The sequence below is a fragment of the Falco naumanni genome, chromosome 4, assembly GCF_017639655.2.
Source record: "Falco naumanni isolate bFalNau1 chromosome 4, bFalNau1.pat, whole genome shotgun sequence".
Taxonomy (NCBI): Eukaryota; Metazoa; Chordata; class Aves; order Falconiformes; family Falconidae; genus Falco; species Falco naumanni.
The window spans coordinates 82,210,302-82,238,184 of NC_054057.1; the positions used below are offsets into that span (position 1 = coordinate 82,210,302).

Sequence of the window (27,883 nt, forward strand, 5' to 3'; positions counted from 1 at the left end):
CAGGGCTTGGCAGCAGCAGACCCTGGCCACGACCAGACCAGACAGCGCTCCATCAGTACAGGCAAGAGCCTGGGTCTCTGGGCAGGATGCGCTTGGATCACTACTCCACTATTCCTCTGCTCACCTCTGGTGTAGAAATAACTCAGGTCAGTCTTGAATTCAGCTTCACACCAGCCCATTATCTCCTGTTCCCAGCGGCGTGGCAAGGTAGGGCTGGGACCCTGTCGCCACTCCTGTTCTCAGTATTTCTCTGTCTAGAGACCACTCAAACCTTTGAAACCCACGCAGCATTTCCAGGTGAGCCTGATATCCCCTAGACCAGGGTTACCATCTCCAACAGCCTCCAGACAGAGAAGCAGCAGTTTTCCCTTCAAAAGCTGTTCCTGGAGGCAGGTAAGCACACAGCCAGCAGGCGTAAGGAGTGCCTGCCCTCTGGAGCAGCTGGCTTTCTCACAAAAGCAAACCCTACAGCAGGTCAAACCATGCACTCATTGCCCCTGCAGGGCACCAGGGACTGCTGGTTACGTCTGTGATCACATTCCTGCGTAGACCCATGTCCTGCCTGCCTTCAAGATGGGTGAAGGTTGAACTGCGCTGCAGAGGGAAGGATTGGATGAGTCTGGATGATGCTGCGCTCCCCCCCCCCCCCCCTAAATCCAGACTAAACTTCTTGAGGTTGGAGAATCTGAGCCTGAAAAGATGAAAGCCCAGCAATAATGACAGTCTGGGAGAGCTGGAGGAGGGGAACCCACTCATGAGGAAGGGTATTTCTCTCCTTCAGCAGAGGTGCTTTCAGCTCCCTCCCTCTCGGCTGGCAGCCTACACAGACAGGTTTAATTCCAAGGCTGCTAATGCCCAGGTCTGGCAGAGAGGCCCTCCTCCTTCCCCTCAAGTTTACACACAGCCCCAGGAAAGAGTTTCCCGAGAAGCAGACCAGGAGGGCAAGGCACAGCACACCAGCCCCTGTGGTCAGCATGTCCCCCAAAACCAGCCTGTCTTCCCCTCCAGGTGAGCACAGGCCAACATGGAGCAAAGAGTGCGGTGACAGCGCTTCCATCAGTGTTTTACCTGATGGAACCATGGTCCAGCCACTTGGCTCACCAATGCCACAGCACAACTGTGGCAGAACAAGCCCTGCCTCTCGTCTTCTCCCCCCGACTGATGGCTAGGCTGGGATCCCACAAGGCTTGGAGACTGTGTAGTGCTAAAGCAGCAACGGGAAAAATGCACTTACCTGAGAGCCCGGGGAGTTTACATGTAAATGAAATCACTGAAAAACCCCTTGGCGCTGCTGCCCTCCCAGGACCCACAGCTGGTCTGCAGCAAGCTCCAGGCAGGGGAGCCTCTCCATCACAGGTACTCCACTGCCTCTCACAGCTCCAGAGAGGGACCGTGAGCGCTCGCAGTGCCCTGGGCAGCCCACACCCGCTGACCCACATCCAAACTCGCACTGGGACTCTTGAGACTTGCTCCAGTGGTTCTTTATTGGACAAAAGCATATGCAGGTACAGGGTATCCCACCACACGGACACACATGGCACAGACCGTGGGCACCAGGAACCCCCTCGGTACCCCACCCAGCACACCCTGCAGGCTGCCTGGGACAGAGACCCCCGCTGCCACCTCGTGGGTAAGGGACGCATCGCCTCCGCTTTGCCATCGGGCACAGCGTGCAAGCCTCCGCCGTCCAGAATCCCAGGCCCTGCTGCAGAACAGGACTTAGAGAAACCTCAAAGTACCTGGCTTGGAGGGAGAAGGGAAGTCCACACACACCAGAGCTAGAGGCATCATGAACTGATCTGATCTTCCCCTGCCTGTCTCCATCCCTGCTCCCCAGGCTGACTGCGAAGAGAGGATGCTGCCACACAGGGCAGGTGTCTGGCTGCAGTCACTGGACTGAGGGAAGAGTAGGAAGACTTACTGCCACAGCCCAGGACCTGCTTGTGCTCTTCTGGTCTCACCAAGATGAATGGCAGCATTCCTTGAGGTTGCTGGCTACCCAGGGACAGAGCCTCAGGAACTGAAATATTGGTCTCATGCAGAAGACTCATGGGTGAGGCAAACCCATTAATTCCCTTCTGCTCCCAGTTAGCACCTGCTTGTTAAAAGACGACTTCTGTTCATTTTCAGCAGGATAGGCCATAGACAATGAAAACCCTGCTTCACCATGCAGTCAGAGAAATAAGGAAGCTACAAATCTCCCCCATAGAGGGAATGAAGCAGTGAGCAACCCCTCATGGCTTTGAGAAACCAGCCTACAGCAGCTCCCCAAAGGAGGTCTGGAAACAGCACTATTGCTGAAACCACGCTGAGTCTACCCCACTGATACAGAGGTGGCTCTGCTCTCTGCCCCCCTCCAGCTGTGGGGCCTGCAGCTCCCTTTTGCACTGGCACAATAAGGGGGATTCCGTCCATCTCTCTTCCCCATAGTACCCTCCCCCCCACCGCATCTCTGATCCTGGCCAAAGAGCCACAGCAAGTACAGGGAGGGAGGAAGGGAAGGAGAATGGCCCTTTCACAGACCAGCGTAGCATCCTTGGTGCAGCCCTGGCTGACACAAGTGTGACAAGTGTGACGTGCAGTGCCATGCTTCTGCATTCAGGACTGTAATAACCCAAGCAGTGGATGGGCAAATTGAGCTCTGCCCTCCTGAGCTGCCAAGAAGGCTGAAGCCGGCTCCGAGCTATACCAAAATAAGGAAAAAAGTCTTAAAAGTCCATCTTCTGGGAAAGGTATCCTTGGCCCCCAAACCAGGGCCAGAAGGGATTCACACTGTCCCTTTGGTCTGCAAATATGCAGCCTCCATGTCAGGGAGCAGAGGAGCATCATCACAGTCCTGCACGACTCCAGGAAAGCAGAGCGAGGAAGGAACATACCTGTGATGGCCCTGCTGGGCAAAGGAACATCACTCCTGAGCTTTACTCTTATTTTTCTGCTTCCGTATTTTGGGCAAGTGGAACTTGTTCTTCTTCTTCTCTGGCTCCTGGCTCTCAAGAGATCCATCTGCAGAAGAGGGAGAAGACACAGAGCAGGTTGAGACCTGCCAGCCCCAGAGCCACCCAGTGCTGCTCCGTAAGAGTAGAAAGGGCCCTTACCCAACCTCTGGATCATGTCTGCCAACATCTGGTCCTCCTCTTGCTCTCTGTAACAGAACAGCATGGCATTAAAAAACTGCCGTCTTTCACGACAAGGTGGTAGATACCAAAACCCAGGCAAAGACTGCTGTTATTGCCCCAGTCAGAAATGACCAGCCCCCATAGCACACTCTGAGAAGGGTGTGGGGAAAACCAAAAGTTAGAGGAGCCCAAGAGATTAGCAAATGGCATCTGGCTCCCTTGAAAGCAAGGGCCTGTGCGGGGATTTCCAGACCGTGGCAGTACAGCTGCAGCAGGGAGGTCCTACCCCCAGCTGGCCTATGAATCATCCACGATAGGTTGTGAGGCCACACCAGACCCGAGGAGATGAATAAAGGTTGAAGACACCAGTAGCCTGAGGGGCTGTGGAGGTGCTCATGTAAATCAGGGACAAACACACTGCTATGTCCTTGGGTCTGGGCAAGGCCAGAGCCCAAAGCCTGGGCGTTACTGGAATCCTCAGCTGGCATCAGTGCTCTGAGGTCAAGAAATGGAGGCTGCTCCCAGCAACAGGAGGCACAAATCCAGCTACTGGACGCAGCAGTCTTCCTTTGAACTTGGACAGCATCCAACTCTCAACTAGAATTGCTCTTTCACTTGCTGCAGCAGACACACACATTCCTGGCTTCATGTTCCCAGAGTCCTCTTGCAGCTCCCAGACTGCCTCCATCCTGCCCACCTCCAGCCTCTCCCTCTCTTCCTCTGTCTTTGACATTTTCACAGCCCTTGTCCTCAGAGCAGAATTAGCTTGGGAGAAGCCCTGAACATGCCTGCAGTCCTGATCTCAGCTTTTAACAGCTGCCAAGGAAGCAATGGCAGCAGTATTTAGGACAAGATGGTTGGTGACAGGTCATCACCCACCTCTCGTGGAGCAGAAGTATGGATGACAGCCATTCATCCACCCCTATAGCCTGGTCTGTGGAGGAAGTACAAGGGAAATAATCCCTGGTGTTGGCTCATCTCCCACCATCTAAGGGCCCTCACCTGAGTCTGTCCTCATCCAGGCACTCCACAATATTATTCCGATCATTGACTGTGTTTAGGTATGATTCCAACAGCTCCTTCTCTCGTTCCTTCTCCCTGGGTGTCTTCAGTTCCTCTGCACAAGACAAGGGAAGCCCATCTCACCGCTACAGGCAAGTACCTCCCCACCGTGGCTCCTGCCTCCACCCTGCACCAGCAAGTCCCTCTCACAGGCCCAAATTTTAATATCCTCACACTCGGGAGCACATCTTACATCATCCCCTCAGAAAGCACATGTGAGTTGGACGTTAGAGGGAGTCTCCACCATACAGCTTGACAGCGCAGTCCCCAGACACCCCGCAGTGAAACTGCAATCCCTAGCAGTGTCATTCAGATCTGAAGGACATCCCAGTGCTGGCATGTAAAGTGGAGGGCTCCACACAGCCTGGGGCCACCAGGACTCTCAGTGCAGCTGGTCCTTACCTGGCTTGCTCATGAGGTGTCGCAGCTCCACCTCAATGTTCCACTGCTGCTCCTCCAGCTTCTGCTGTTTCATCCTGGAAGGAACCACAGAAGTGACAACTTACTGCCCCTCCATGCCCCAGGGCCAGATCCTTCTCATATCATGCCAAAGCCTCAGCTCCACATCACCTACCACACCACCCGGGCAGGGGCTGGTGGGTCAGCGGAAATCTTCCTCCATCACATTTGTGAAGTTTCCCTCCCCACAAGTTCATCAGTGCTCAAAGGCCCATCAGCTAATACCTCAGGATGCTGGCAGTTCTCCCAGAGAGGAGAAGCCCTCCTCGTCCCACCAGCTGGCACATTATTTTTTTGGGTTGCCACTCCCTCTCCTTCACTGCTTACTGCTCACAGGTGAAGTGCACAAGCAGATGGGTGACTTTCTGGTTGTACTTACTTGTACATCAGCTCCGACTCCTGTCTGAGCAGCAGCTGTTTCTCATGGATCAGTTTGAACCATTCCACCATGAGGGCATCCTCAGACTCATCTGCAAAGGAGACAAAGGGCAAGGCTCCCTCAGAAGCTGCATCAGTTCAGAATCCCTGGCTCAAACACACAGGCACCTGAGGGACAGCCTAGGATAACTAAGCTGCACACTGAGCCACAGGCAACCTCAGGTGAAAACAGCTCATCTTCGGTACTCCTCGGTACAGAGGAAAGGATGCAGATCACTCCCTGCAGATTCAAAGAAGCTGCTCACAGATACTCTGCTACAGGGCACCCAGCTCATCTTCCATGTGGCCAGCTCAACCCTGCCATTCTGCACGAGCCCACAAAGCCCTGTGAAATTGGAGCCAGCCACGATGCCCAGTCTGGCTTGGGATCCAGAAGCCAGATCAATAGCAGCCTTCCACTCCCAGAACTCCCTGATCCTCAGCCAAATAAACATAAGACCTTGCTCAAACAATAGATTAGGAAACAGCCAGAGAGGGTTCAAAATTCATAGGGCTTTATCTTGCTATACCAGGTATCTTTGACAACCTGGTGTCTCACATGTAGCGTGAGCTCCTGCAAATGGAGCTAAGAATGCCCAGGGGCAGCATGAGGCTCACATCTCCCCATTGTAACAGAGGTGGCCCCTGGTCTCCTTTACCTCCTTCACAACCACGCAGCTGCTTCTCCAGATCCACTCCTTTCAATTCCAGCTCATCCAGCTGCTTCTCGATGTCACACACCTTCTCCTGGATTTTCTCCTCAGGGAGGTAGTCCGGGTGCAGCTAGGAAAACAAATGTAGGACCAAATCAAGTTCAGTGCCTTCGGACTGCCTGCTGAGGTGACAGCCCCAGAGATGGGAAATGACACAAGGAGCCCAACTGCAGAGCCATGTCCTGGAAGGGCCAAGTCAGCAGCAGAGCAGAGCTGGCTGCTCACAGCACAGCAGTGGCCACTGCGACATTACAGCACTGTGATGTGTTCACTGTGAGTGACAACATCACCCACACTTGTCAATCCACAGACATTCTCCCTCCTTTGTTGGGGAATGCAATGTCTACTAGAATTTTGTCGGGCTCTGTCTTATACCAGCTTCTATTGTCCCCCTACATGGGAGATAACTGGCAGTCTCTCCATCTTGTCTATGCCCCAGAGCCTTTCACCCTTTTCCTGGGAATTCAAATAAAACCTCTCAATAAAACAAACCAAGATATATATGGGCAAGCACTCCAGCAGGACACCCAACAACCCCAGCCTCTTCCTCTTACACCTGGTTTCCAGCCATACCTTGGTTGGGGACACTGCTTCAGGGCTCTGGATGCTTTTTGGAACAGAGGGTTTAACTAGAAGGGAGGGGGAAAAAAAATGAACAATCAAAATGCCACAACAAACTTAAAATAATTTTGTGATGTGGGACAGTGCCTGCACCACCAGAGAACACAACAGGTCCCTGCCACGCAACAGAGGGCACTGAGGGCAACAGAGGGCACCGAGGACATTCATGCATCAGCATGCCTGACTATGGTGAGGGATGTGTCCTCAGGGAGCAGCACAGCCCGGTTTACTCCTTGTGGCTGGACGCTCAGTTCCTTCCAGTCACAGGCTGCTGCTTTCACCCCCAGGACACAGGCAGTCACCTAACTCAGATATGACTTTGGACCTTGCACCCAAGAATTTAGACTTCTATGTTCATTCATTATTTTGCTAAAACCCAAAGATATTTATTGAGGCAAAAGCCACCCCTTCTTAAGCTTCCAAACGACAGAACAGAAATACTGGGCTACTGTCACAGGAAACATCAAGATATACTTAAAAACGCCCCTCTAGTGTGCTTGTACAAAGAAGTATCAGTAAATACTGATGAAACAAAGATGGTCTAGGGGACCTTCATATAGGTCTCAAGAAACTAAGGTTCAATTCCTTCCACGAAACACTTCCTAGGTGAGAAGTCCCTTAGGCCCTGCTACACAGCACTGTTTAGGCCCTGGACACCTATTAAAATCAATCTTAAGCAATGTGTATTTGTTCCACTGTGCCTCAGCTTCCTCTGCCCAACTGTGCTGCAAGGATAACTACAGAAGAGTGTGAGGTATTTGGATACCCGAGGGGCTGGGCTGGATAATTACCACAGAGAGAGAACAGAGGCGTACGTGGATGATGTGATAAGGAAGGAAAACTCTAATTTCAAAAGAGCATGGCTGTAAGAAAGGCAGCAGCGGTGCAGGCTCAGCACACACAAGGAGAAAGACAGGACAGAGAGCCTAGGGGAGCCTCATGAGAGTTTCTGGTAGTTGGTCCTGACTTGAGGAAGAGCTCAAGGACAGCTCGTTGGTCCTGACTTGAGGAAGAGCTCAAGGACAGCTCTCCAACTGCCCAGCCCTGCTCTATTGCATTTTCCAGGATGAGTGCCAGAGAAGAAGATGCTGGATGTATCAATCAGCTGTGCTGTCCCTGCACTGCTGGCCTCTGTCAGGGTACTCTTCCCTGTGGATGCTGCTGGTTTGCTGCCCTGTACATCACCTAGGACTCGCACTTCTCTTAAAGTTTCCTCCAAGAGGGACCTGACCTGCCATGAGCAGTTTGCTACCGCCAGAGCAACACCTCCCTCTCCCAGCTCAGCCCTGCATCTGCAGGCACCTTCCAGGTGATCCCTGCAGCACCTCTAACCAAGGCAGAAAGCTGCACCACTGGTCATGAGAAGACAAAGGTCACTGGAGGGGAACAGCTAGTAAAACGACTCTCCTGACCAGCCCAGGGTCTGATATCCCCTGATAGCCTCAAGTTCTGTCTTGACAGGCACAGGATGGGTTGGCTGCTTGCCTGCAAACTGGAAGTAGGACAGTTGGCAAGAAAATGCTGGAGCCTCCTTTCTCAACAGAAAACACTACCTAGGCCAAAAAAAAATAATGAATGATCTACAGAAATGCTCACCATCCACAGCCCCACACAACACAGAGGATTGCAGGCAGGAATGGTAGCTGACTGTTCACGGCATCTGAGTGCTGAGGTAAAGACCTATACAGAGGAGCGACAAGTCTGTCCTTAATCCACAGCCAAGTGACAGCAGCGAGAGAACAGCCTTTCGGATGGCAGACTGGCACACATATGAAAAATGGAAGGAGGCTGCTGGGAAAGGTTCCCACAGTGGGCACTCCCCCACAGCAGTCATCAAGCTTCAGAAAGAAGGATGTAAACCCGGCTGGCCTCTCTTATCAGCTTGCTTTCTGGGAAAGACAGAATACTGAACCTTGCGGCTGAGACTGAGGAAAAAGGAGATGGAAAGTTTTGCAAAAACGATGGCAGTGGAGGCAGGCTAAACTTCTCAAATGGACAGCACAACTGAGGTTTGAATGCTCTGTAGCTGTTGAAGGTGCAGGCTAAGGACAGCGCTGGAGTCAGCTAACAAATACTAAAGCGTGAGGCTACCGAGCCGTCAAGACCCATGCTGCTTGCTCCAAGACAAACAGCTGAGCCTTGCTGTGAGGACCTTCCAGTCCAAGCAGATAAGACAGATCTAGATGGGGTAAGGCAAGGGGAGAACAAACAAGCTGAGCAAACAGGACAGCAACAAACATCAGATCAGTTCCAGGAAATTTCATCTGTGTTGTGGTGGGTTACGTAGGACCAAGGACAACTGGGCAAAGGAGAAGTACACAGTAAAGCTGTGGTTGAACATACAGGAGTAAGAAATTGGATGAAGGGTAGGGACAAACTAGTCAGAACTGATCAGGACATCTTTGAAAGTCCAAGAAGCAGCAGCCTTGGCTGCTGCTACCATGAGTCCCGCCAGCTGGAGTCCCTGGCTGACACTTCTCTGCATTCCTTTTATTTCCCAAAGCCACTCAGCTAGGGAGGAACAGAGACATCATCTAGATCCCAGTTCCCAAAATTAGGAGATGGTCCTCTTCATAGCTTTGAGTTTAAGGAATGACAGGGCAGTGACCTTAACAAATCCTAATTTTAACTTCTTCCCTTCCCACTGAATTCTCTGGCCTGGCTGGTTCCTCCAACCTGGCTAATAAGAATTAATAACAGTTTCCCCCCCCCTCCCCCATGACAACAGCCACAGGCTTAGCCACAGAAAACTTGGGGACGCATCTCCCATACTGACCACTCAGGCTGTTCCCTGACAGTGCAGAGAGGAGAGGGCCTTTGAGCAGGCAGAAGAGACCTTACATGTGGTAGTGCTTTTCTTCAGCTGGTTGCCCTCTTCTTCCTTCTTGGCAGAGCCTCCAGGGTCTTCAGAGACTTGCTTTAAATTCTGACAGCTCCTGATAAGATCTGAACTGGGCATCAACTTCTTTTTCATGACTCCACCAGATGAAGCTGGGTTAAGAAGCACAGACAGGTTTTGTGTAAGAAATTTCAACCCTCATCTCATAAAAATCCCTTCACTGCCCAGCATCTCTGGCATTCACCACTAACCACTTTCATTTCTAGTCCTAGTTCTCTTCCCTTGATGACAGCAAGGGGCACAAGCCCTCACTTGAAACAGGGAGAAACCACTGATTACAAAGCCAGAGCAGGAAAGAAGGGTGAAGGAGAAGAACAAGTTTCTCACCGTTACACATTTATGCAAGAGAGCATAAGCAAAATCTTGCTAGTGTCTTGCAGAAGAAGGGCACCCTGTGAGGACCGAGTCCCTGTCCTTGGGGAAGGATGGCTCTCCAAATACAGGCACCACAGGGCCAAAGCAGGTGCAGAGAGCAAAAATCCCTGAAAGTGAGGCACAACCTCCTCCAACATGCTCCTTACACGTGCCTTGCAGCACTAACGCCTGTCCCCTGCCTGACTAGCAAAATGAAGGCAAAACTTATATCCTTCATACCAGAGTCCTGCTTTGCTGATGGGACAACTAATGGACTTGGCTTTGTCTCCTTGTGTGCTGGGCTCCCTGTTCCCACCTGGGAGTTATCAGTAGGTTTCTTAGAGCCACTTTGGTCTCTGCAAAGAAGAAAGACAAAGGTAGGAAACCACCCTTCTTGCAGAACGGAACAGTTCTGGACATCCTGGGCTGGATCTCCATATGGGATGGTCACATCTTTCTAATCAGAGTCCAGCAATTTGAAATACACTTTCCCTCCCCGGAAATGAAAGCCTTTGCCTTTTCCATCAAAATTCTGAAAACAGAAGCATTAAAACACAGGAGCTTTACCCTCCTATGTGCACACAGACCGGCAGCAACAAACACGGGTGCAAGCATAGTCATCATCCCCATTCATTTGTTAAGGAGACCCCTTGGCTCCAAGACACTCACTTGCTGGTTACAGGCTTCAACAGAGATCTCCAGTCTGATGGGCTCTCAGACTTGTCTTCACCAACATTCATGCTTCCTAAAGAAAGGAACATAGCAAGAAAAGATCAGATCCAATAAAGAGCAACAAGCCAGATTTGAGTCTCAGGAGGGTCTTAGGAGATAAGCCATGCACTGGGGCAGATACTATGATGTTATTGCAGAAAACCAGCACCAGTTCAACACGTTTAACGTGGACAGATTCACATACAATAGGTAGTAAATAACCTTGGTGGCATTTTTGTCCCTTTCAGTTAAAATGCTTTAAAATCTATGCAGCTACAGAAACACAGCTGCACTGTAAATGAACAGGCACTTTCAAAAACAATATAACACGAACAGCTAAGATCTGAGACCAAAGGATGGGGCAGGAAGGGGGAGAGACGAAAAAAAAAAATTGCAAACTGCAGATAGATACTGCTTCTGACCCAAGAAAAGGCCATCTGGAAGTGGCTGAGACACAGAGTACCCTCAGAACATCATCCCTTTGCTTACTGCTTAGCCACCACGGTGGAAGTTCTGTTCAAAACAGACCAGGAGGTTGGGTAAGCCCCAACTGCAATCACAAAATCATCCTGAAGTTCTGGCAAGGTCTCCCATCTGGGAAAGTCTACCTAAGCCTCTGAAATCCACCACAATCCCAGTGTTTGATGACAGTATAACTTCAAATACCTGGAGATCCTCAGAGAAGAAAAACTCACCATGCTAGAGGAAGCAACTGCACAGGGACAGATGGAGGTGTGTTGAGCCCCAGAACTCAGAAAACCCTTATGTGGCGGTACAGACAGAAAGTATAGGAGTCACTGACACATTCATTGTACTGGTCCAAGAGAAAGGCATAAAGCTGGCATGCTGTGTCCAGGCAGAGCTGTATGTGAATCAGTCATCCTCACCTTTGATGCCTTTTGACTCTGGCTTGTGCACAGAGTCAACAGGTTTCCTGGCAGCCTGGCTCTTGGGCAGAGGGTCTGTAATCTTTTCCTGTTTTGGTGCTGTGTAGTCTGTTTTGCTGGACTGTGCTTTTGGAGCTGGGCTCTGCCACTGAGAACTGCTGGGAGAAAACTTGCCACTGCAAAAAAGGAACAACCTAGTTAGTCTGTTTGAAAAGAACAGACCATTTTATCAGCCTCTGTTCCAAAGACCCGGACGAGTTCCTCTGCCTGTCTTTAAATTTCAGCCACAAAAGCAATCAGGCAAAAGGGATGAACTGGGACTTCTCCAAGTTATCCCAAGGATCTTCTTGGGAGTAAAAAGGGAAAGAGAAATAGTCCTCACCTGCTGGATGCTGAGGAGCCTATGGAACTGAGCCCTCCTGGCCTGTTTGGAGAGGTGTTTGATCCAGCCAGAGCCTGTATAATATGGTTACGTGCCTGATCCTTCTCAGCATTCACTGCACTAACCTCAACAGTGGTTCTGGCAGGGGCAGTTTTACCAGGGCCATGAGAAGAAGGGACTTGGTTTTTAGTGTCAGAGGTTTTACTGCTGGAGGACTCCAACGACCGAAAAAAGTTTTCTCGGGCTTGCTGTGTTTTTGTTGTGGAGGTTGTCCAAAGAGGTCTTGACGGGGAACCTTCACGGTGATCTGTTTTATTCCCCAATGGGGTACCTTTGCAGTCATCTGATTTATTTACAGCTGAAGAGGACCACGGAGTATTGACACTTTTGAAGCCAGAGCTTCCAGAAGATGAAACAGATGGCTTGGTTGAATTAGCAAGGCCTTCCTGGCTGGGTTTCTTCAACACCTGCTCTGGTTTCTTGGGTTCTGCTGCTTTCTGGAACACCCTGGCAGCAGTAGGGGCTGGGGTACTCTCAGGTTTGTTCCTGGTGCTGCAGAGACCAGAGATCTGGACACTGCCTGGCTGCTGGTGGCTAGTACAGATGAACGTACCGGGCTCAGGCCCAGCTTTGTAGCTTCCAGGAAGAAGCACGTTCCAACATTGCCTGCACCTGTGGATACGAAAGTCTCAGAAAACATCCTCCATAGCACTGGGAGGCCATTGACACACAGCTGAGAGCGCAGGCACAATTCCACTGCCAGCACAGGGAGGGTGAAGGTACAAGACTGGCAGTGAACAGATGCCACGCGCACATTCCTCAGGCACCAAAACGGGAGCTGTGGACAGCACAGCCTGAAGTAGGAAAGCTGTGGATGAAAACAGACCTGTGCAAAGAGTTTCCCCGATGCACAGGTCAAGAGCAGGCCCAGGTTGCTTCCACCCTCTCCCTCCAGCCCCAAAGGAGCCAGGCTGCCTCTCTGTGACCCACAGGCCTGCGCCCCCCCTCAGAAGAGCCATACCTGAAGCAGTTTCTGTGATAGAGCTTCCCATCGACCAAGCAGCGCTGCACCAGGTGCACATGGTTCCCGCAGATCCCGCAGCTGCTGCTAGGGATATTCCCGCTCTCTGCCAGGACACCTTTCTGCGGGGAGAAGCAGCGGGTGAGCGGGCAGCGGCGTGGCCCTGCGTACAGCTACGGATCTCCCAGGTGGGCGAGCGTTCAGCATGCACAGCCGCTTGGCTAGGACACAGACATGATACCCAAAATCCCTGCTCCTGCTAGCCCCTTGTTCGTACAGACTGGAACAGCCCTTGGGAGGACAGAGGAAGAGAGACTTGTTCCCACAAATCCAGAGGACCAGGGTGTTTTGTCTACCTGTGGGAAACCGAAGCGCAAAGGCTTCTGATTTGAATTAGCTGGAAAAAGGGCCTTACCCTTTTGAGAGAAGCTTCCCTTCCTCCATGCTGTTTCCATCCCTACTCTGCTTTCAAACTGTTTCCAAGAATTTAATTAGTGTTTTCTAGCAAAACCAATACATTCTGCTCAAAATCTCCATCCCCAAGATCTAGGAACAGCGTAAGTCCTAAGACACCCATGTCCTGTTCACCACTAGATGAGTCCCAGCTGCCTAATGTCTTTCCAATGACTTGCATCTGAATATGTGCAGTAGCCAGACCTCTGGATTAAATCCCCCATGGTGAGCAGAAAATTTAGAGATTAAGTCCTTACCACCAGTAGCCTTGAACTAGCCTAATACTCTAGCTCACTTAACAGGTTTAAGGCATGAAGAACACCCCAAAACACATTTCTTACTGGGGTGACTGGGGAGGCTTCTTTTGGCTTAGCTCTGGCTGGTGGGTGGGCAGGGGGCAGTTTTGGTGGCACCGGCTTAGGAGGCTCTGAAACAGCTTTCTTCCCAAGAGGCTGCTCCTGAGGTTCAGAGGAAGGACGCTTGATTCCAGCCATGCCTCCAACTGGAAGAAAGAAGGAAAGATTTTAAGAGAACATAAGGAAAAGCCATGGGCTTAGGAGTAATTCACAGCATAAGAAGACCAGAAGACCCAGAGGTACCTGATGGATAACATGCAAAGCACACAAGGAAACACAGGCTTCCTTCACAAGCGGTTCTGTAACGCATTGAGGGGCAAGAGGAACAAGTGACTTTTACCAACATTCAGCTGAAACTGCTGATTTTTTTCTTCTCAGGGAATTCCACGGGGCTGAATGAAAAAATGGAAAAACACAAACCACCATCCATCAGTGGTGTGAACAAGACCTTGGGTTTTTACCCGGCCCACAGTTTGGCTGGAAGCGATCACCACTGAAACAGGCACCACTGTCAGGTATTACAGCTGAAGTTTGCTTTGTTCAGGTTGCTCTGCTCCAGACCTCCTACACACCCTGAACCTTCCCTGCTGTGGGTATCCACTCCACATCCCAGATGGGACTCTCACAGAGTAAACAGGCTTGTCAAATGCAGAAATGACCACTAAAAAGGGTAACTGTACAACGGCAAGGACTTGGAGGTGCCATGGTGGTGCTGATGCGGAAACCAAGATTTGCCACGAGAAGAATGCAAATGCCCAGTCCTCTTTTCTTTGCAGACAAAAGACAACCTTCTAAATTCATAACAAGCAGAGAAAAGAGAATGTCCAACACACTTCAGTTGAGCAAGGAGTGATGCCCCATGCGCTGGAAGTGCAAGGAGACTTCCCTAGGAAATAACGCTTCATGCAACAGTTTTTACAAAGACCCCTCATCCGTCTCACAGGGGTGTTATTTTTGCACCACTTCCTACTCTGAATGAGATGTCTCTGTGTTCCTTGTGGGATATTTGAGCCACAGCTTCACTTTAAGAGCAACCAATTATATGACCACCCATCTGAAAAGAAATTATACCCTTCTCAGTAAATACAGAGAGAAAGCCCAGTTCCCAGCAGCCTTCTCCTAAGAAAGCTAGCTATCCAAATAAACACCCAGGGCTCTTTCACTGCAGTGACCAGTGGCCTGGTGACAGCCACCCCAGCAAATGTTCTAGACTCAGGCTGCCCCCTCACTTCCCACTTGTGCCATTTACTGAATTCCCAAAGCCCAGCACAAAGACGGGTGGCTTCAGCTCTACTCTTCTGTACATGCATGACCTCAATAAAATATTGGGGGCTCATCCCCTCTGGCCTCCTGTGTCCTGCTGGAGCCCATTTGGAGGACATAACTATGGTATTAGGAGTCTGCTTGGTGTCAGAGGGCACATTACTGGCTGGGCTCGTTTTCAGACACGCATAATCACCCCTCAGCAACAGGAGTGCAACTAGAACATGTTGTGGGACACTGGAGAGTATAAAAATGTGCTGTGCTTGATGACATGGTAGGCAAGATGCTGGAGGGGGGAGGGGGTAAAGACCCCAAACTGACCCAGATTCCCATCACTTGGCATAAACGTGATGGAATTTGACTTCAATCAGAACGGCTGTAAAACAAGAAATAAAAGATGAAGAAGGGGGAGGGAAGAGGTTGTGGAGGGAGAGAAAAAGCATGCTTAAATGTGTAAAGAGGCGGAGATAAGGGAAGAGTTTAGACATTAAAGACAGCTCTCAGAGTGAATTGTGCTTTCTTTCCAAGATGTAGGACATCTTTAATTCATATCTGTCTTCTCCATCTAGATTCACCTTAACCAGTTAAGGCATCCATGTCCCACTTTCTAAAGTGTCCTCCAGAGGAACCTGTGAAATCAGTTTATGGTATTATTTCATTTTGTATGAGCTTAAAGCCAAATATAAACCAAGTCTACAATAATGCTCCTGTGAGCCCAGATAAACTCTCCAGTACATGAATATAATGCCTTGGCAGCTCCGTGGCCTGTTTTATGTTTGAAAGCATTGCTGTAAGTATTATGCCAGTTAAGAGGGGTCATTTTCTTCTGCTTCCTTGTATCAGTACTGCTGTGCTGGACAAGCCCTACCATCAATGCTGCTCCACTGGCATAGCCTCATGGACAAGCTCAGCCTTATTAGACTCTGTGTTCTTACCAGCCCTCCGGTGTGGCAAAGACTGAAGCAGGGATGTAGGTGCTTGAGAACGAAAAGTTGAGGTGGGGACTATGGAGGGGAACCTTCAGTGCGCCTGTCTGGCTGCAGCGTAAGAAAATTTAGATTGTATTTTAAATTTTAAGGCACTAGTTTTAAATAGAAAGCACAGCCCCGTGGCCTTCCAAAAGCATTGGTGCTACTGTAGACAGATGTGTAAAGAGTTTAGATCCCCCACTGAAACAGTTCTGGTATCAAAAGGCCTCTGTGCAGTCTATTTTTTTTTTTCAAAGCTTGTGAGGAGGCAAGGGACAGCACAAAATTAAGCCCCCATCCTTCCCACCCCTCCAAGAAATACGGTACTTACTAGGAGACCGTCCATGGAAGTAGTTATAATACTGGGAAACATAGGTGAGGATGCTCAACCTGTCTGGTACCCTCAGAGCAACCATATCCTCTGCATCCAGCAAGGCTGGGATCCCCAGCTCCTCCTCTGCCACTCGAAATGCCTAGAGAAGGAAGGAAAAAAAACCACAACTGGGGTGGGGGTGGGGAGTGTCTTGTCCAGCCCAGGCAGCAGAACTGTTCTTCATCAGAAGTAAGAAACTCCACTGCAAACAGCCCCACTTGAATAATAACTCTACTGGGGAACAGCTGCACCAGTTTAACTCCTACATCGTACGGCCGTTACAGGAACCAACGGACTCATGGCTTCCAGCCACTGCATTGAGAAATTCAGGCAGGGAGCCCAAAATCTGGCCTGGCAAGCTGGCCATAGCTCACTGCACAGAACTCACCTGGGCTTCCCCTGCTCTTCCTCAAGCCTGCCTCTATCTGGAGCTGCACAGCTGCAGAACGAGGCCTGGCAGAAGGGGATGTGTCAGTCCAGGCTGGCAGACTTGTTTCCAGGCTTCCAGCCCAACCTGGAGCACTCCCCAATCAATGGTGTGCTGGTGGGCGCTTGCAGGCAGCTTTCTATCTCCGAGTGCTGTGCAAATATTAAAGCTTCCTGCCTGCTACTGCCTGCTCTTCCCCATCTGAAAAAGGGGAAATCTTGGACTGCAGGAGGGAGCTCTCTCTCCCAGACTAGAGAGGGGGAAGAGGGGAATGATGCAGAAGAATTCCTGATACCTAGCTCCCCTTCCAGCTTAACCATTTCCATGATGCCTAACATGTATTTGGGGCAAATACTCCCCGCTGTGGTGCCCTCTGCTTTGAAACTGCAAGATCAAAGTCAGGTAAGGGAGGGACAAGCTATTTTCTTTTGCCTTTGAACAAGAGCCTTTACTAGAGGACAAAAAACCCTGCAACATCCATAAAGCAACTTTGCCCTTGCTCAACTCGGTGTAGGGCTTTTACCGAGGACTTCTCCAGCCCTCTTCCTTCCTGGCTTATAGGAAAAAACCCTTTCCCTCCCCCTTTGGAACACTCCCTTTGAAATGCCAACACAGCAAAAGAAAACAGTACTTGCAGGACCAGAGGCACAAGGAAGGCTACTGCTGAAGCCCAGAGTGAAAGGGTTAAAGAAAGACTTAACATTATAAAACTCTCCGCATCTGACCTTTGGCACAGACATACAACAGTGTTGGTGTACAAGCCAACCATTCCTGCTTAGAAGAAACAAACAACCACTATTTTTCAGCAAGATAATTACCATTTTTTTCCACTGGGTATCCCAGTAAAAATGTAACTGAGCTGACATTAAAAACGCTTTCAGCCAGTTACTTCTGGCTGTGTCAGCCAGCTGCCAGCCCAGCCTGGCACTCGCTTGTCTCGTAACCTGGTGCTTAATATATTCTTTGGAGTGTTCCCCATTGCACTGGCTCCACAACTGGTCTGACCAGTGTTTTTTTGCTGGACATTCTTGGTGTGCAGTCTAGCAGGAACACAGGTCATGCCACCTCCTGCCAGGGTGAGACCACTGCACCAGGCACAGAACAAGCGTGAGGGGCTGCCTGGACCCACAGAGGAGGATGCTCTATGCACACCGCTGGTTTGGCCAGAACCAGGTGGCCAATGCAGACAGCAGCATTAGGATGCAGCATCCCCTGTGCCTACAGTACCCTTGTGCTCCTGGGAGCTGTGCTTGCCTGGAGATCCAACAAGATCACCATCTAACATGGCCCGCTTGCCCTTCTCCTCTACCTGCGTGCCCACGTTGGCCTTTAAAGAAGCAACATGTTATTTCTGCGTGACATTTTTCATCAGTGCTGCTCCAAGTGCTGTACAAAGGAGGTAAATGCCGCTGCTCCCATTTTGCATAGAGGAGGCAAAGTGATACGCTCGAGGCTATCTGAGCCAGCCAGGCACAGCTTTCCTCTGACACAGGCCACTGCTGTATCTGTTACACTGTGCCACCATCAATCAGCACTGTAAGAACTGCATCCCAGGCCTGTAGAAACCTTTCTCCTCTTTTTGTATTTTTAAAATCTTTAGCAAAAAAAAAATGCCACCAACCAAATTTTTTCTAGGGTTTGGGGTTATTTTTTTTGGCACTTGAGAAATGACACATTCTTCCTTGGCAGAAGACCTTATATAGCAAATTGCAGCTCAAACAAGTATTTTTTTTTTAGTTGAGTAATTCAGCCGCTGAAAATAAGTTATTGAATAGTGAGGTATCAAGGAGGGTCTGAACCATAGCCGAGGAACAGTGCTGGGAGATATCAGACCCACTCGTATCCCAAGGGCAGCCAGAGCAAGAAAGTGTAGGAGCCAGGATGGAGAGCAGCCCAAAGGGGGAATCCAGCCCAAGAGCCCACGGGGAGCTGGAGGGGTTGACCCCACGCACAGCAGAGCCAAGGCAGCAGGACACTGGCAGTGAGAGGGTGACACAGACAATGCAGCCTACAGCAGGTGGAATAAGGAAGAGAGCAAAATAACAGACGTAAAAGAAACTAAGAAGGTGGGGGGGTGAAGCAAAGACAGGCTGTGACAAAGGAGGGGAGCAACCCTTTTTATGAGACACACAAAGGAGCTTTTCATTAATAAAAGCAGCGGAGGCAGCTCATACAGCTCATTTCCCAGAGACAAGCAAAGCTGCCAGCAGAGCAGACACCACCAGCCCGCTGGGGAAGGAGCCACACTCAGGGCTACACAGCGCTCTGGCCAGGACAACTGTCCGTGGCGAAGAGGCCCCGATGCCTGCCAAACGTCAAACCTCAAGGGCAAAAATGGTTGGTCTGAATCTCACCTAGAGGAGAGGAACATGCAGGGCTGAACCCCAGAGAGTGTGAATAACTGCGCACATGTTGCAGCCCCAGCATGGGGAGAGGGGGGTCCATTGCAGGCACTGTGAACATGGCCAGGGCTGAAGCGGGGGCAAGTTTAGCTCTGCTGGAGGCAAGGACCACCTCAGATGGCTCACTGCATCAGAGGATGTTATTCCTCCAGCCAGACAAGAGTAAGCTGCTGTGGTTCGTTCACATCCCGAGCTCCTGCCAAGCAGCCATGAAGCTGTGTGGAGTGATGCCAAGGGGAAGAGAAGCGTTTAAATCTCTTTGTGAGGGAGAGGGAGGAAAAAAATCCTTCCTTGAAGCACTAAGCCCATGCTTGAATCCAGTGCAGGAAGGGGTTGACCTGCCCAATTTCTACTTTCTTCACAGAGAGAACAAGAGAAACCCAAATCTCATCTTGGAGTGAAGTGTCCAGACAGGATGAGATTTTAGGATGTTTCCACCTTCCAGCAGCCTTCACCCCTGCACCTGGAACAAGCAGAAGTAGGGGGAGACTCCCTGCACTTCCCCTCCCACACCAGCTATCTCTCAGCTCCTGCTCCATCCCTTGGGAGCATCACATACTCAACATGTCCATGTCCATGTTTTGACCTCCAGCATCTCTGTCCAAATTCCTGCTGCCACAGGACATGTTGGACACAGGCACCACTGTGCGGCCAGCAAAGAAGCGTGAACAGCCTGAGGGTGCTTTAAAGCAGCCAGCAAGCCTGGATATTGCCATTCAAATCGGAAAGTTGGATACATGCAAAATAAGGCAAAGGATTTGAATATGACACTCAGCACACTGCATCTGCAGGGTTTCTGCTGCTAAACCACATAAGGAAGGTGCCAGCTCACAAACTAGACCAAAAGTAAAACATTAATAGTCACTTACCAACTTGTTGTTCTCATACACATTTTCTTTACTGAGGGAGTTGAAGTTTCTGAAATACAGAAAGAAGAGAAAAATCTCAGGTTGGTGATGTAGAGCAAGCTGCTTCACTTCCAGCTTCTTCAACCTCTCTGAGCCTCAGCAGTTGGGGAGACAGAGCACCTCCTCCCACCCTGCCTTCTCAGAGATGCTCTGGAGGGAGCAGCGTGGCAGATCCCATCCCAGTCACAGACCTGCTGTTCCTCCCAGGAGAAAGACGTGCAGGAGACTCAGCAGGCACAGACATCTGCCCACAGCCAGCACAACACATTTTTGGCACATCTACCCTTGCAGTGCTGACTCCCACAACCTCCCATGGACAGGACGTGCTGATGCGAAGACATCCCGTGCAGATTCAGGGGGTTTGCTGAGACTGCCAGGAGCAACCTCTAACTCATGGGGCAGGGTTTTTTCCCCCCTAAAAAGCCTTGTTCCTCTCCCACCTCAAAAAGACACACTGATGCCTGCCAGCCAGATTTGCAACACTCTCTCCCTGGAAGTACTTTCCAAAGTCACATCCATGCTCTTTTCCCATCTTGCAAGTTGTCTCCACAAAGACAGGCCTCAGCCCCAAGGAGGTGTGGATACCTCAGACGCCGCATGTATCGCACACTCCTCCAGCACACCCATATCCCCTGATCTCAAAAGCTGCCAGTTCCACCAGCACACAAGTTCTGGTTTCAAATCCTCTTTTCTCCTCTGGCAGAGCTCCATAAAACCACCACCAGGAATCTGCCTGGGAAATACCTCTGCCCACAACACAATACTGCGGCTGATAACACCGAAGTTGCCTGTGGAAACCTTATTCTTTCCCTGGGGCTGTGACTTTTGATTTGTAATCAGAACCAATAACTGAAAAGGAAGAGACAATTGCTGTTTGCAGTTACAAGCCAAAGTCAACAATCCTTCTTCCTTTCTGCTGTCCTCCCTCTTCCCAGATTTGCTCTTGCCCCTCTCTCTGGTCCAACCCAGATGCCACCTCTCCCTGCACCGTGCTGGCAACTCAGAAACCGGGACCTGGCGGGACAGGCAAGAAAGCACAAGAAAGCAGGGGGGAGGGGGAGTTCGTGCTGTTGAAAGTAGAGCTGCAACACAGCATGCTACCTCACCCGCAGCAGAGCATGTCCCTCATTTAGGAAACGGTCACTGTCAGTCTTGTTTTAAAGTGACTGCCAGTTGCTAAACTGGGAATACAAAACTGACTGTTGGCTGGCAGCCCTGCCCTCCCAACAGGCAAGCAGGCAGGCTCAATTCTTTTCCGATAACCCAGTTTCACTTTACAATCCTTGTACCTGCTGGCATAAAGCTAAGTGCAAGACTGATATCAGAGAGGGAATTCTCACTGATGAACAGAAAAGGCTACGGCACTAACCGCATTTCTGTACATAGTACCTTCATAACCACTATGGGCCTACCCTTGCTAGCCAGTTCCTCACCTCCGAGAGGAGCTGGGATAACGCTGTGAAAGCCAGGGCAAAGCTGGCTTACAGTGACCTATTCATGAGAGAAACACATGATCTGTATTGCAGCCGGGGAACTTTTTCCATGACTTGTAAAAGCGAGGAGCAAGCCAGGTTCTTTATCTACTTAGTACAAAACGCGGAGCATCACATTATGAACAAGAGTGGGGGCTTCATACAGGTTTGTCCATCGCACCACAGACCATGCCTCCTCCCTGCTTCCCACATCAGGTATTGCTGTGTGGGATAAGGAGAGAACAAACAGCAGGTAAGACCCAAAGGTCAAACTCCCCCAGGAAGCATGTAAAGAAGAGGCACATCCCACCTCTAAATCATATACTCTCTCCTGTGCAAAATCAAAGGGACTTGCTGAGGTTTTTCTTCAAGCAGTGCTCCTGCCCAGAGACTTCCCTTCCCTGAGACAATGGATTAAAAAGAGCAACAAAAATAGTCACATGCCAAAAAAGTTTCAGTGAAACAATAGATACAATCATTCTGGCTTGCGTCAGGCAAGAAAATCAGCTTTTTTTAAGCGCCAGCTGAAGGATGTGATTGCAGCACTCTGCCTCACTCCTGCTTCTGCTCCCAAATAGTCTCTGTAGCAGGGAAACGCAGGAATACACCTGCAAGAGCAAAGGGGAGCTCCAGCTTCCCGTATGCTGGCATGTAAGACATATCATACTGGAGTTACTTATTCATGGCCAGTCAGTGGCCTTCAGCCGTGCTGAACGCTGTTTGCTGTGGCAGCATGCGTGCCGCTTCACACTGCGTGGCACGTAACAGACACCTAGAAACCCAGATCTCTTGATGATGAATGTCTGAAATCCCCTTCTGCTCCCCGAAGCAGTGAGCAAACAGCCGGGTTACTTGGAGCTTTTGAGAGCCTCCTGCCCTCTCAGCATCACTCCATCCCTGGCTAGTCAGATGAACTGCTTACACATATTTCTTTTGGAAATTGATCTTGCTGGTGCATCTCCTATCTTGGAGTATCAAAGCTCTCTGGACCAATGTAATCCTAAGAAAGCAACACTAATACAAACGGAGAAGTAGGAGTTCTCCGCTGAGAAAACACAGGCAACTGAATTAATTGGAAGAGGTGAGAAATATAAATCTGACCCAAGAGAGGGCCTCCAGTGTTGGAAACAAATCAGAGTGGAGTTCACTAGTACAGGAATGGAAGTGAAGTTTTTAGCTCCCAAAAAAATCATTTTAGCTAAAAGGGGCCAAGCATTTCTCATGTCCACAAATCTCCGTGACCACCCACTGATCCAGCTGCACAGACCCAGCGCTCGCAAAGCATGCCACAGTCCTTTGTAAGCACACGTACTTCCACAGGAGGAATCTCTGCTGCTGCTACAAGTACTAACTTGGTTGGAAACTTGACCTTGGAGCAGACTGAGCAGGAAAGATCAAGAGCCATGAAGTACCAAACAGGCTTCTGCTTCTCAGCACTTTGGTACTATTTTCTCTATAGACAATAAGATATGCAGCCAAAAAGATTGCTGAAAAAGCCTGATGCAGCCTTTACCAGCTCACAGTCCTTGAACAGAGAGGGTTTAAATCAGCACGCTCTGCTGGGAGCAGGACCTTTCAGCTGTGTTCTTTTTGGAGTTGCAAACAACCTGGGGAAGGGGGATCAGGGCTGGGAATCCCAGGTGGAAGATGTCCCCCATGCACTCATCCTCCTCTCAGCAATGCCTGCTCCCCCTGCTCTGGTCTTGCTGGCACGCTGCATGCTGGGGGTGACTAGCAACAGATAAGACTCCTTGACCCTAGAACCAACCTCCCCTCACACCTGTCACACAAACCACAGCCCCACAGAGGCCAAGCAAACAGCAGCTCTGCTTCATCCCAGCCTTTTACTAAGGAGATGAAGACTGTGGGCAACCCATCTTCAGCATGCCCAAGGCCCTCCCTGTCCGTATTGGTGACTGTTGGCCTCATCCTGCAGCGCTGAGCTGACAGCACCTCAGGAAATGCTGCTGGAGGAATGGGCGCCTGCTAGTGCTCAGCTGCCAAGGGGGATTTCACAACCAGTCAATTCCCAGAACACCGAGCTGAACACCAGCTTGCAGTCTGGGAAAGAGCAAGATCCTGGACGAAGAGAAGGAGCTTAATCAAAACCTTTCCTCGACATCTGGCATCAATATCTGAGCGAGCGTGCACAGCTCCCCTGCTTTTTCTAACTCACTTATCAAGCCAAGGCCACTAAAACTGTGGTCGGAGCTTGCACAGCCTTCACCATCACACACAGCAGCTGCTGACCTCAGCCTCCCACCACCCACCACGCTGCTGTGAGGCTTCACTTCATGTCCCTCTGATGAGAGGAGCCTCAGGGCCCCGCCGCAATCATCCCAGAAAATAGGCTGGGACCTGCCTGACACAGCATGCGTGCCTGGCTGGGGCTGGCTAAGAACCACTCTTCAGCTGGGACAAAAGCGAAATGAATTTCCATGGTAATTCAGCATGTGTCTCCACTCCCCCAAAACATCCTTGGGTGAGTGGGAAGTGAGTGGGAAATGCATTTCTAATTTTACACAGCCTGCCCTGTTCGCTGATAACATACAAATCAACAACAGCCAAGTTTGAGAGAAGTTATCATATTTTCCTTATGTTTTCCAGCAAGAAAGCAGGAAGGGGAAAGAGACTCCCACCAGCCCATCCTCTGAGCCACATACCCCATAAGAGAAGCCTGTGATTATGACCATGTTTTGTAATTGCTTGAGGTTTTCCTGGGAATTTCTCAGGCTCCTGCAAAGAGAAAGCCCCTGCACTCCTCAGCCCAAGAATGTAATTTGTGTAAACCAAGATGGAAAACACACTGTTGCAAAACTCCGATGCCGTGACTGAACCGTGTTCTGCAAGTGATTGATATAGCAGAGCTGCTGCAAACACACTAAGCACTCTGAACACCAATTATACTTTTTTAGTTTTATTTTCAGTATGATACTTTCAATCTTCAACTAGGATCTTTGCTCGAAGCAAGGGGAGGAGCTCAGGATAAAGCACTTCAAGCCCCTGGGAAGCAGGAGTCACAACCACCAGTGCACCCAGCCACATTTCTCTGCCAGTGGCTCTAGCATTCCCGACACTCAGAGAAGTTTTTACAGATTGATGAAGAATCTGAAAAGTATCCAGCCCCAGGATCCGACACATGACACTCAGCAGCCCTAGCCACCAACCACTTGAAAGTGTAATTTCCTTCCAGGAGGACTTTGCCCAGCCAAGGATGCACCAGGTACTTTCCTGCATTACACCACTGACACTCATGAAGGAGGTCGCTGATAAAAGCTTCTCTTACTTTAACCTTCAGGCAGTCTTTGCTGAGCTGGTCCAAGTCAGAAAGAGCTTCTGTAAGGTTCTGAATAAAGTCAGGCAGAATTTCCATCGTAAAAGAAAATGAATGGGAACAGAGAGATACCACAAGGAACACCTTCCCTCTTCAGCACAGGAGAATTTATTTAAAATACGTCTATCCACAACCCTCAATGCACAGTTCAAGGATTATAAACAACCCACTAAACTGGTCAACAGAATTATTCCAGCTCTCCAGTGGCAAAGCCCCTGTGTACACTCATGCCAGTTGCAGATGGCCAGGAAGCAGTTACAATCCCTCCACGAGCACTTTTTGGACACGCCAACCTTTCAGCCCTACTTTTTGTGTCTTTGGGACTGTGAATAAAAGGAAGGAAAGGAAATATCTGCAGTCACATGGAGATAACAGCATGTCAGGAAGCTGTAGACAGCAACACCATGGTGACTACACAAGCACTGGGGACTACAGAGAAAGCGTGCCTGAAGCTCCTGCACTAACTTCCCGCTGCCCAAGAAGCTGCCCAAGCCTGCTTCTGCCTCTTCCAAGTTTCAGAACAACAGAGAATAGAGGGCAAGAGAAGATCTTCTCCTTAGTTTCCAGCAGGAGCGAGATACCTATAAAAAGAGATCTCTGCACATGAACCCAAGCAGCAGGCTCTCCCGGGAACATGAGGAAAAAGGCAGAATTCAAGGAACAGGAGGAAAACTGCAGTACAGAAAACCCAGTGTGGTCCTCTACCAGCTGGACACACCTGGCTGGGAGAGACCTAACGCTTAAACCAGTGCTCCTAGGCAATCTTTGTGCTGCTCCCTTCCCTTGACCTCCCCCCATCAACACCCCCCTCTCCAAAGTCCAAAGAGACCAGAAATAAAAAAACCCACCACCTGGGAAGCAGATCTACATCCCCCTGTGGGAATTCACCTTCCCAGATGTCAACGTTTGGGCAGGGACAAGTCAAAACCCAGAGGGTGCCAGCAAGGGGTGGAAAGCGCTTTGCCTCCCACAGACAGAGTTCTAGATGGGGAAAACGAGAGATGTGCAGGAATCCAGCGGCTGCCAGGCCCTGCCCTTCTATTATATTTTGTTTAAATAGCCCTCGCCTACCGAGGAGAGCCTAGCCTAAGCAAACACCGACAGCAAAGAAGGAAACCAGTGTCTGAACTTGTTTTGCAATGGAAAGGGCGCATTTAAAACATCGATAATTCAGCCACAGAGGGAAAAAAGGAAAAATATAGGGGGGAAAAAGGCTGGCCGGCAGCAAGAGTGTGTTGCTTGAAGATTTCCAGCATGGGTGCTGGCACTGCTCCTGGTGCCAGCTGCCGGCCCACAGCACCGGGAGATGCTGTGAGCGAGGAGGAGCGGGGGGAGCTGGGCGTCTGCTGGGGGTGCTCAAGGCAAGGCAGGGGCCTGGGGACCGGGGTCTGCAGGGGCACGGCGGGCTGCCCGCAGCCCAGCGAGGGGGTCCCAGGCCCAGCGGGCCCACAGCCCCCTGCCCCGGCAGCCCCCGCCCCGGCCTCGACGCCCGGCGAGGGTACTCACATGAGGTCGGGCCGGTGCCGGTGGAGGATGGCGCAGAAGGCGAGGCCGTCGCGGAAGGAGGTGGTCATGTTGGTGATGCTGACACCGCGGTAGCCCTCGCACTGCTGCTTGCACCACAGCTGCAGGTTCTGGATGGCCGCCATGGCCCCGCGGGCCGGCCCGGCAGGGCAGGAGGCGCCCGGCCCAGCCCGGCCCCGCCGCAGGCTGCCGGTGTGTGGCGGCCGCGGCGGGCAGCGGGGCGGGCGGAGGGGCGGGCGGGGGGCGGGCGGCGGCGGCCCCGCAGGGCCTCGCTCCGCCTCGCCCGGGGCCGAGCCTGGCGGGGGCGTGTAGGGGGGGCAATAGGGGCTGTGAGGGGGCTGCGGCAGCGCCGGGGCGGGGGGGGTGCGAGGCGGCAAACGGGCGCGCCTGGGACACGAGCGGCGGCGTGTGGGGCCGGGGGGCGGCGGCGGCTCCGCAGGGGCCGAGGCGGCAGGGGGTCCCGGGGTTGGGCTCGGGGGCGCGGGACGCGTCCTGTGCAGACACGCAAAAACATGGAGTTTGCTGCGGGAACGGGCAGCCGCGCAGGAGGCGTGAGGAGGTGGCGGGAGGACAGAGCATGGCTGCCCGGGGACGGAGCAAAGGGCCTGCGGCGGGGCAGGGAGGGCAGGGGGCGGCGGGGCCAGGGCCCAGCCTGGAGCGAGGGGGCAGGGGCTGGGGAAGGAGGCAGGGAGGGGGGCTGGGAAGGAAGCCAGGGCAGGAGCGAGGGAAGCCGTGGCCAGGGGAGGCGGCAGGGCAGTAGTCCGGGAAGGAGCGAGGGGGACCGTGGCCACAGAAGGAGCAGGATCGTGGCAAGGGAAAGAGTGAGGGGGTCTGTGGCCGTGGAAGGAGCGACACCGTGGCCAGGGAAGGAGCCAGGGAGGCCATGGCCATGGCAGGAGGCAGGGCAGTAGTCACCGAAGGAGCGAGGGGGACCGTGGCCGGGGAAGGAGCAGGATCGTGGCTGGTGGCCAGGGAAGGCTGAGCCCTGCCTGGAGCCGCACCGTGATTGCCAGTTCATTGTGGCTGCCCTGCAGCACATAAAATAACTCACCAGATCTCGTGCAGCTGAGAAAACGGCAGAAGAGAAAAGGTAACGCTTTAAGAGCTGCCTATAAATTACGTAAAAATAATTAATAATACATATAATATATTAATGGCATTTCTATGACATGATATGGATAATATACATTAATATATAAATACCTCGCAAATAATTCAGTGTGTTTCCATTTCATCAACAATCACTGGCCAATGTATTTACTTTATGGTAAGGATTATACATTTCATTATAAATGGCTTGCTGGGCATGTCAGCAACTTTTACATCTCCATTCACTTTATTATTAATGGTTTCCTGAACAGTAACGGCATAATAATGCACACAATGCAGCATGAATATTTGATGTGGCATCTATAGTCTCCCATTTATCATTTATAACAGGCTACAAAAACATTATAAAACATTTATTACAAATTTATAGATCACTTTATACTAAAACAAAGTTGTGTTATAAATACATTATTAATCCTTTATGCCATTTATAGGAATCCCTTGTAATAAGGCCTTAGCATATGTTGCTGCACAACTGTAACAAGAACGGTGGGGGAAGGAGGAAATACGGCACAGCGAGCCTTCTCCTGAATGCTGGGTGTATTCTTGTGAAGGAAAGCGTAAACATCTGCACTCAAAATTAATCAGGCTACCAAGGGACCAATCAAAAGAAACACTGGATTAACTCAGAGTTGTTGGTTGTTCTCCCCC

At 50.9% G+C, this 27,883-nt stretch overlaps 1 protein-coding gene across 2 annotated transcripts; it reads right to left on the reverse strand.

Annotated features, from left to right (window-relative positions):
• Positions 1 to 1,465: 1,465 nt before the first annotated feature.
• Positions 1,466 to 26,322, reverse strand: MICALL2 (MICAL like 2). Of its 2 annotated transcripts, XM_040592058.1 has the most exons (18): positions 26,105 to 26,322; positions 19,754 to 19,802; positions 16,014 to 16,155; positions 13,437 to 13,597; positions 12,643 to 12,764; positions 11,622 to 12,293; positions 11,240 to 11,415; positions 10,311 to 10,386; positions 9,882 to 9,997; positions 9,230 to 9,379; positions 6,341 to 6,396; positions 5,714 to 5,837; positions 5,017 to 5,107; positions 4,581 to 4,654; positions 4,119 to 4,233; positions 3,096 to 3,142; positions 2,877 to 3,003; positions 1,466 to 2,683 (listed from the first exon to the last, which is right to left on the reverse strand). In XM_040592058.1, the coding sequence occupies exons 1-17, from the start codon at positions 26,245 to 26,247 to the stop codon at positions 2,906 to 2,908; spliced, it is 2,412 nt and encodes an 803-aa protein (XP_040447992.1). In that variant the 5' UTR covers positions 26,248 to 26,322; the 3' UTR covers positions 1,466 to 2,683; positions 2,877 to 2,905. The 2 variants fall into 2 exon arrangements, with proteins under 2 accessions (XP_040447992.1, XP_040447991.1); XM_040592057.1 differs by having other exon boundaries at positions 1,466 to 3,003.
• Positions 26,323 to 27,883: the final 1,561 nt, after the last annotated feature.

Bases quoted from the DNA above. Each gene is read 5' to 3' on its own strand.
- MICALL2 (XM_040592058.1), bottom strand. From the start codon at position 26,247: ATGGCGGCCATCCAGAACCTGCAGCTGTGGTGCAAGCAGCAGTGCGAG. The intron at 10,387-11,239 runs GTGAGGATGACT...TCCTTTCTTTAG, and splicing joins AGAGTCAAAAGGCATCAAAG to GAAGCATGAATGTTGGTGAA. The intron at 3,143-4,118 runs GTGAGGGCCCTT...GTTCTGTTACAG, and splicing joins CTGGATGAGGACAGACTCAG to AGAGCAAGAGGAGGACCAGA.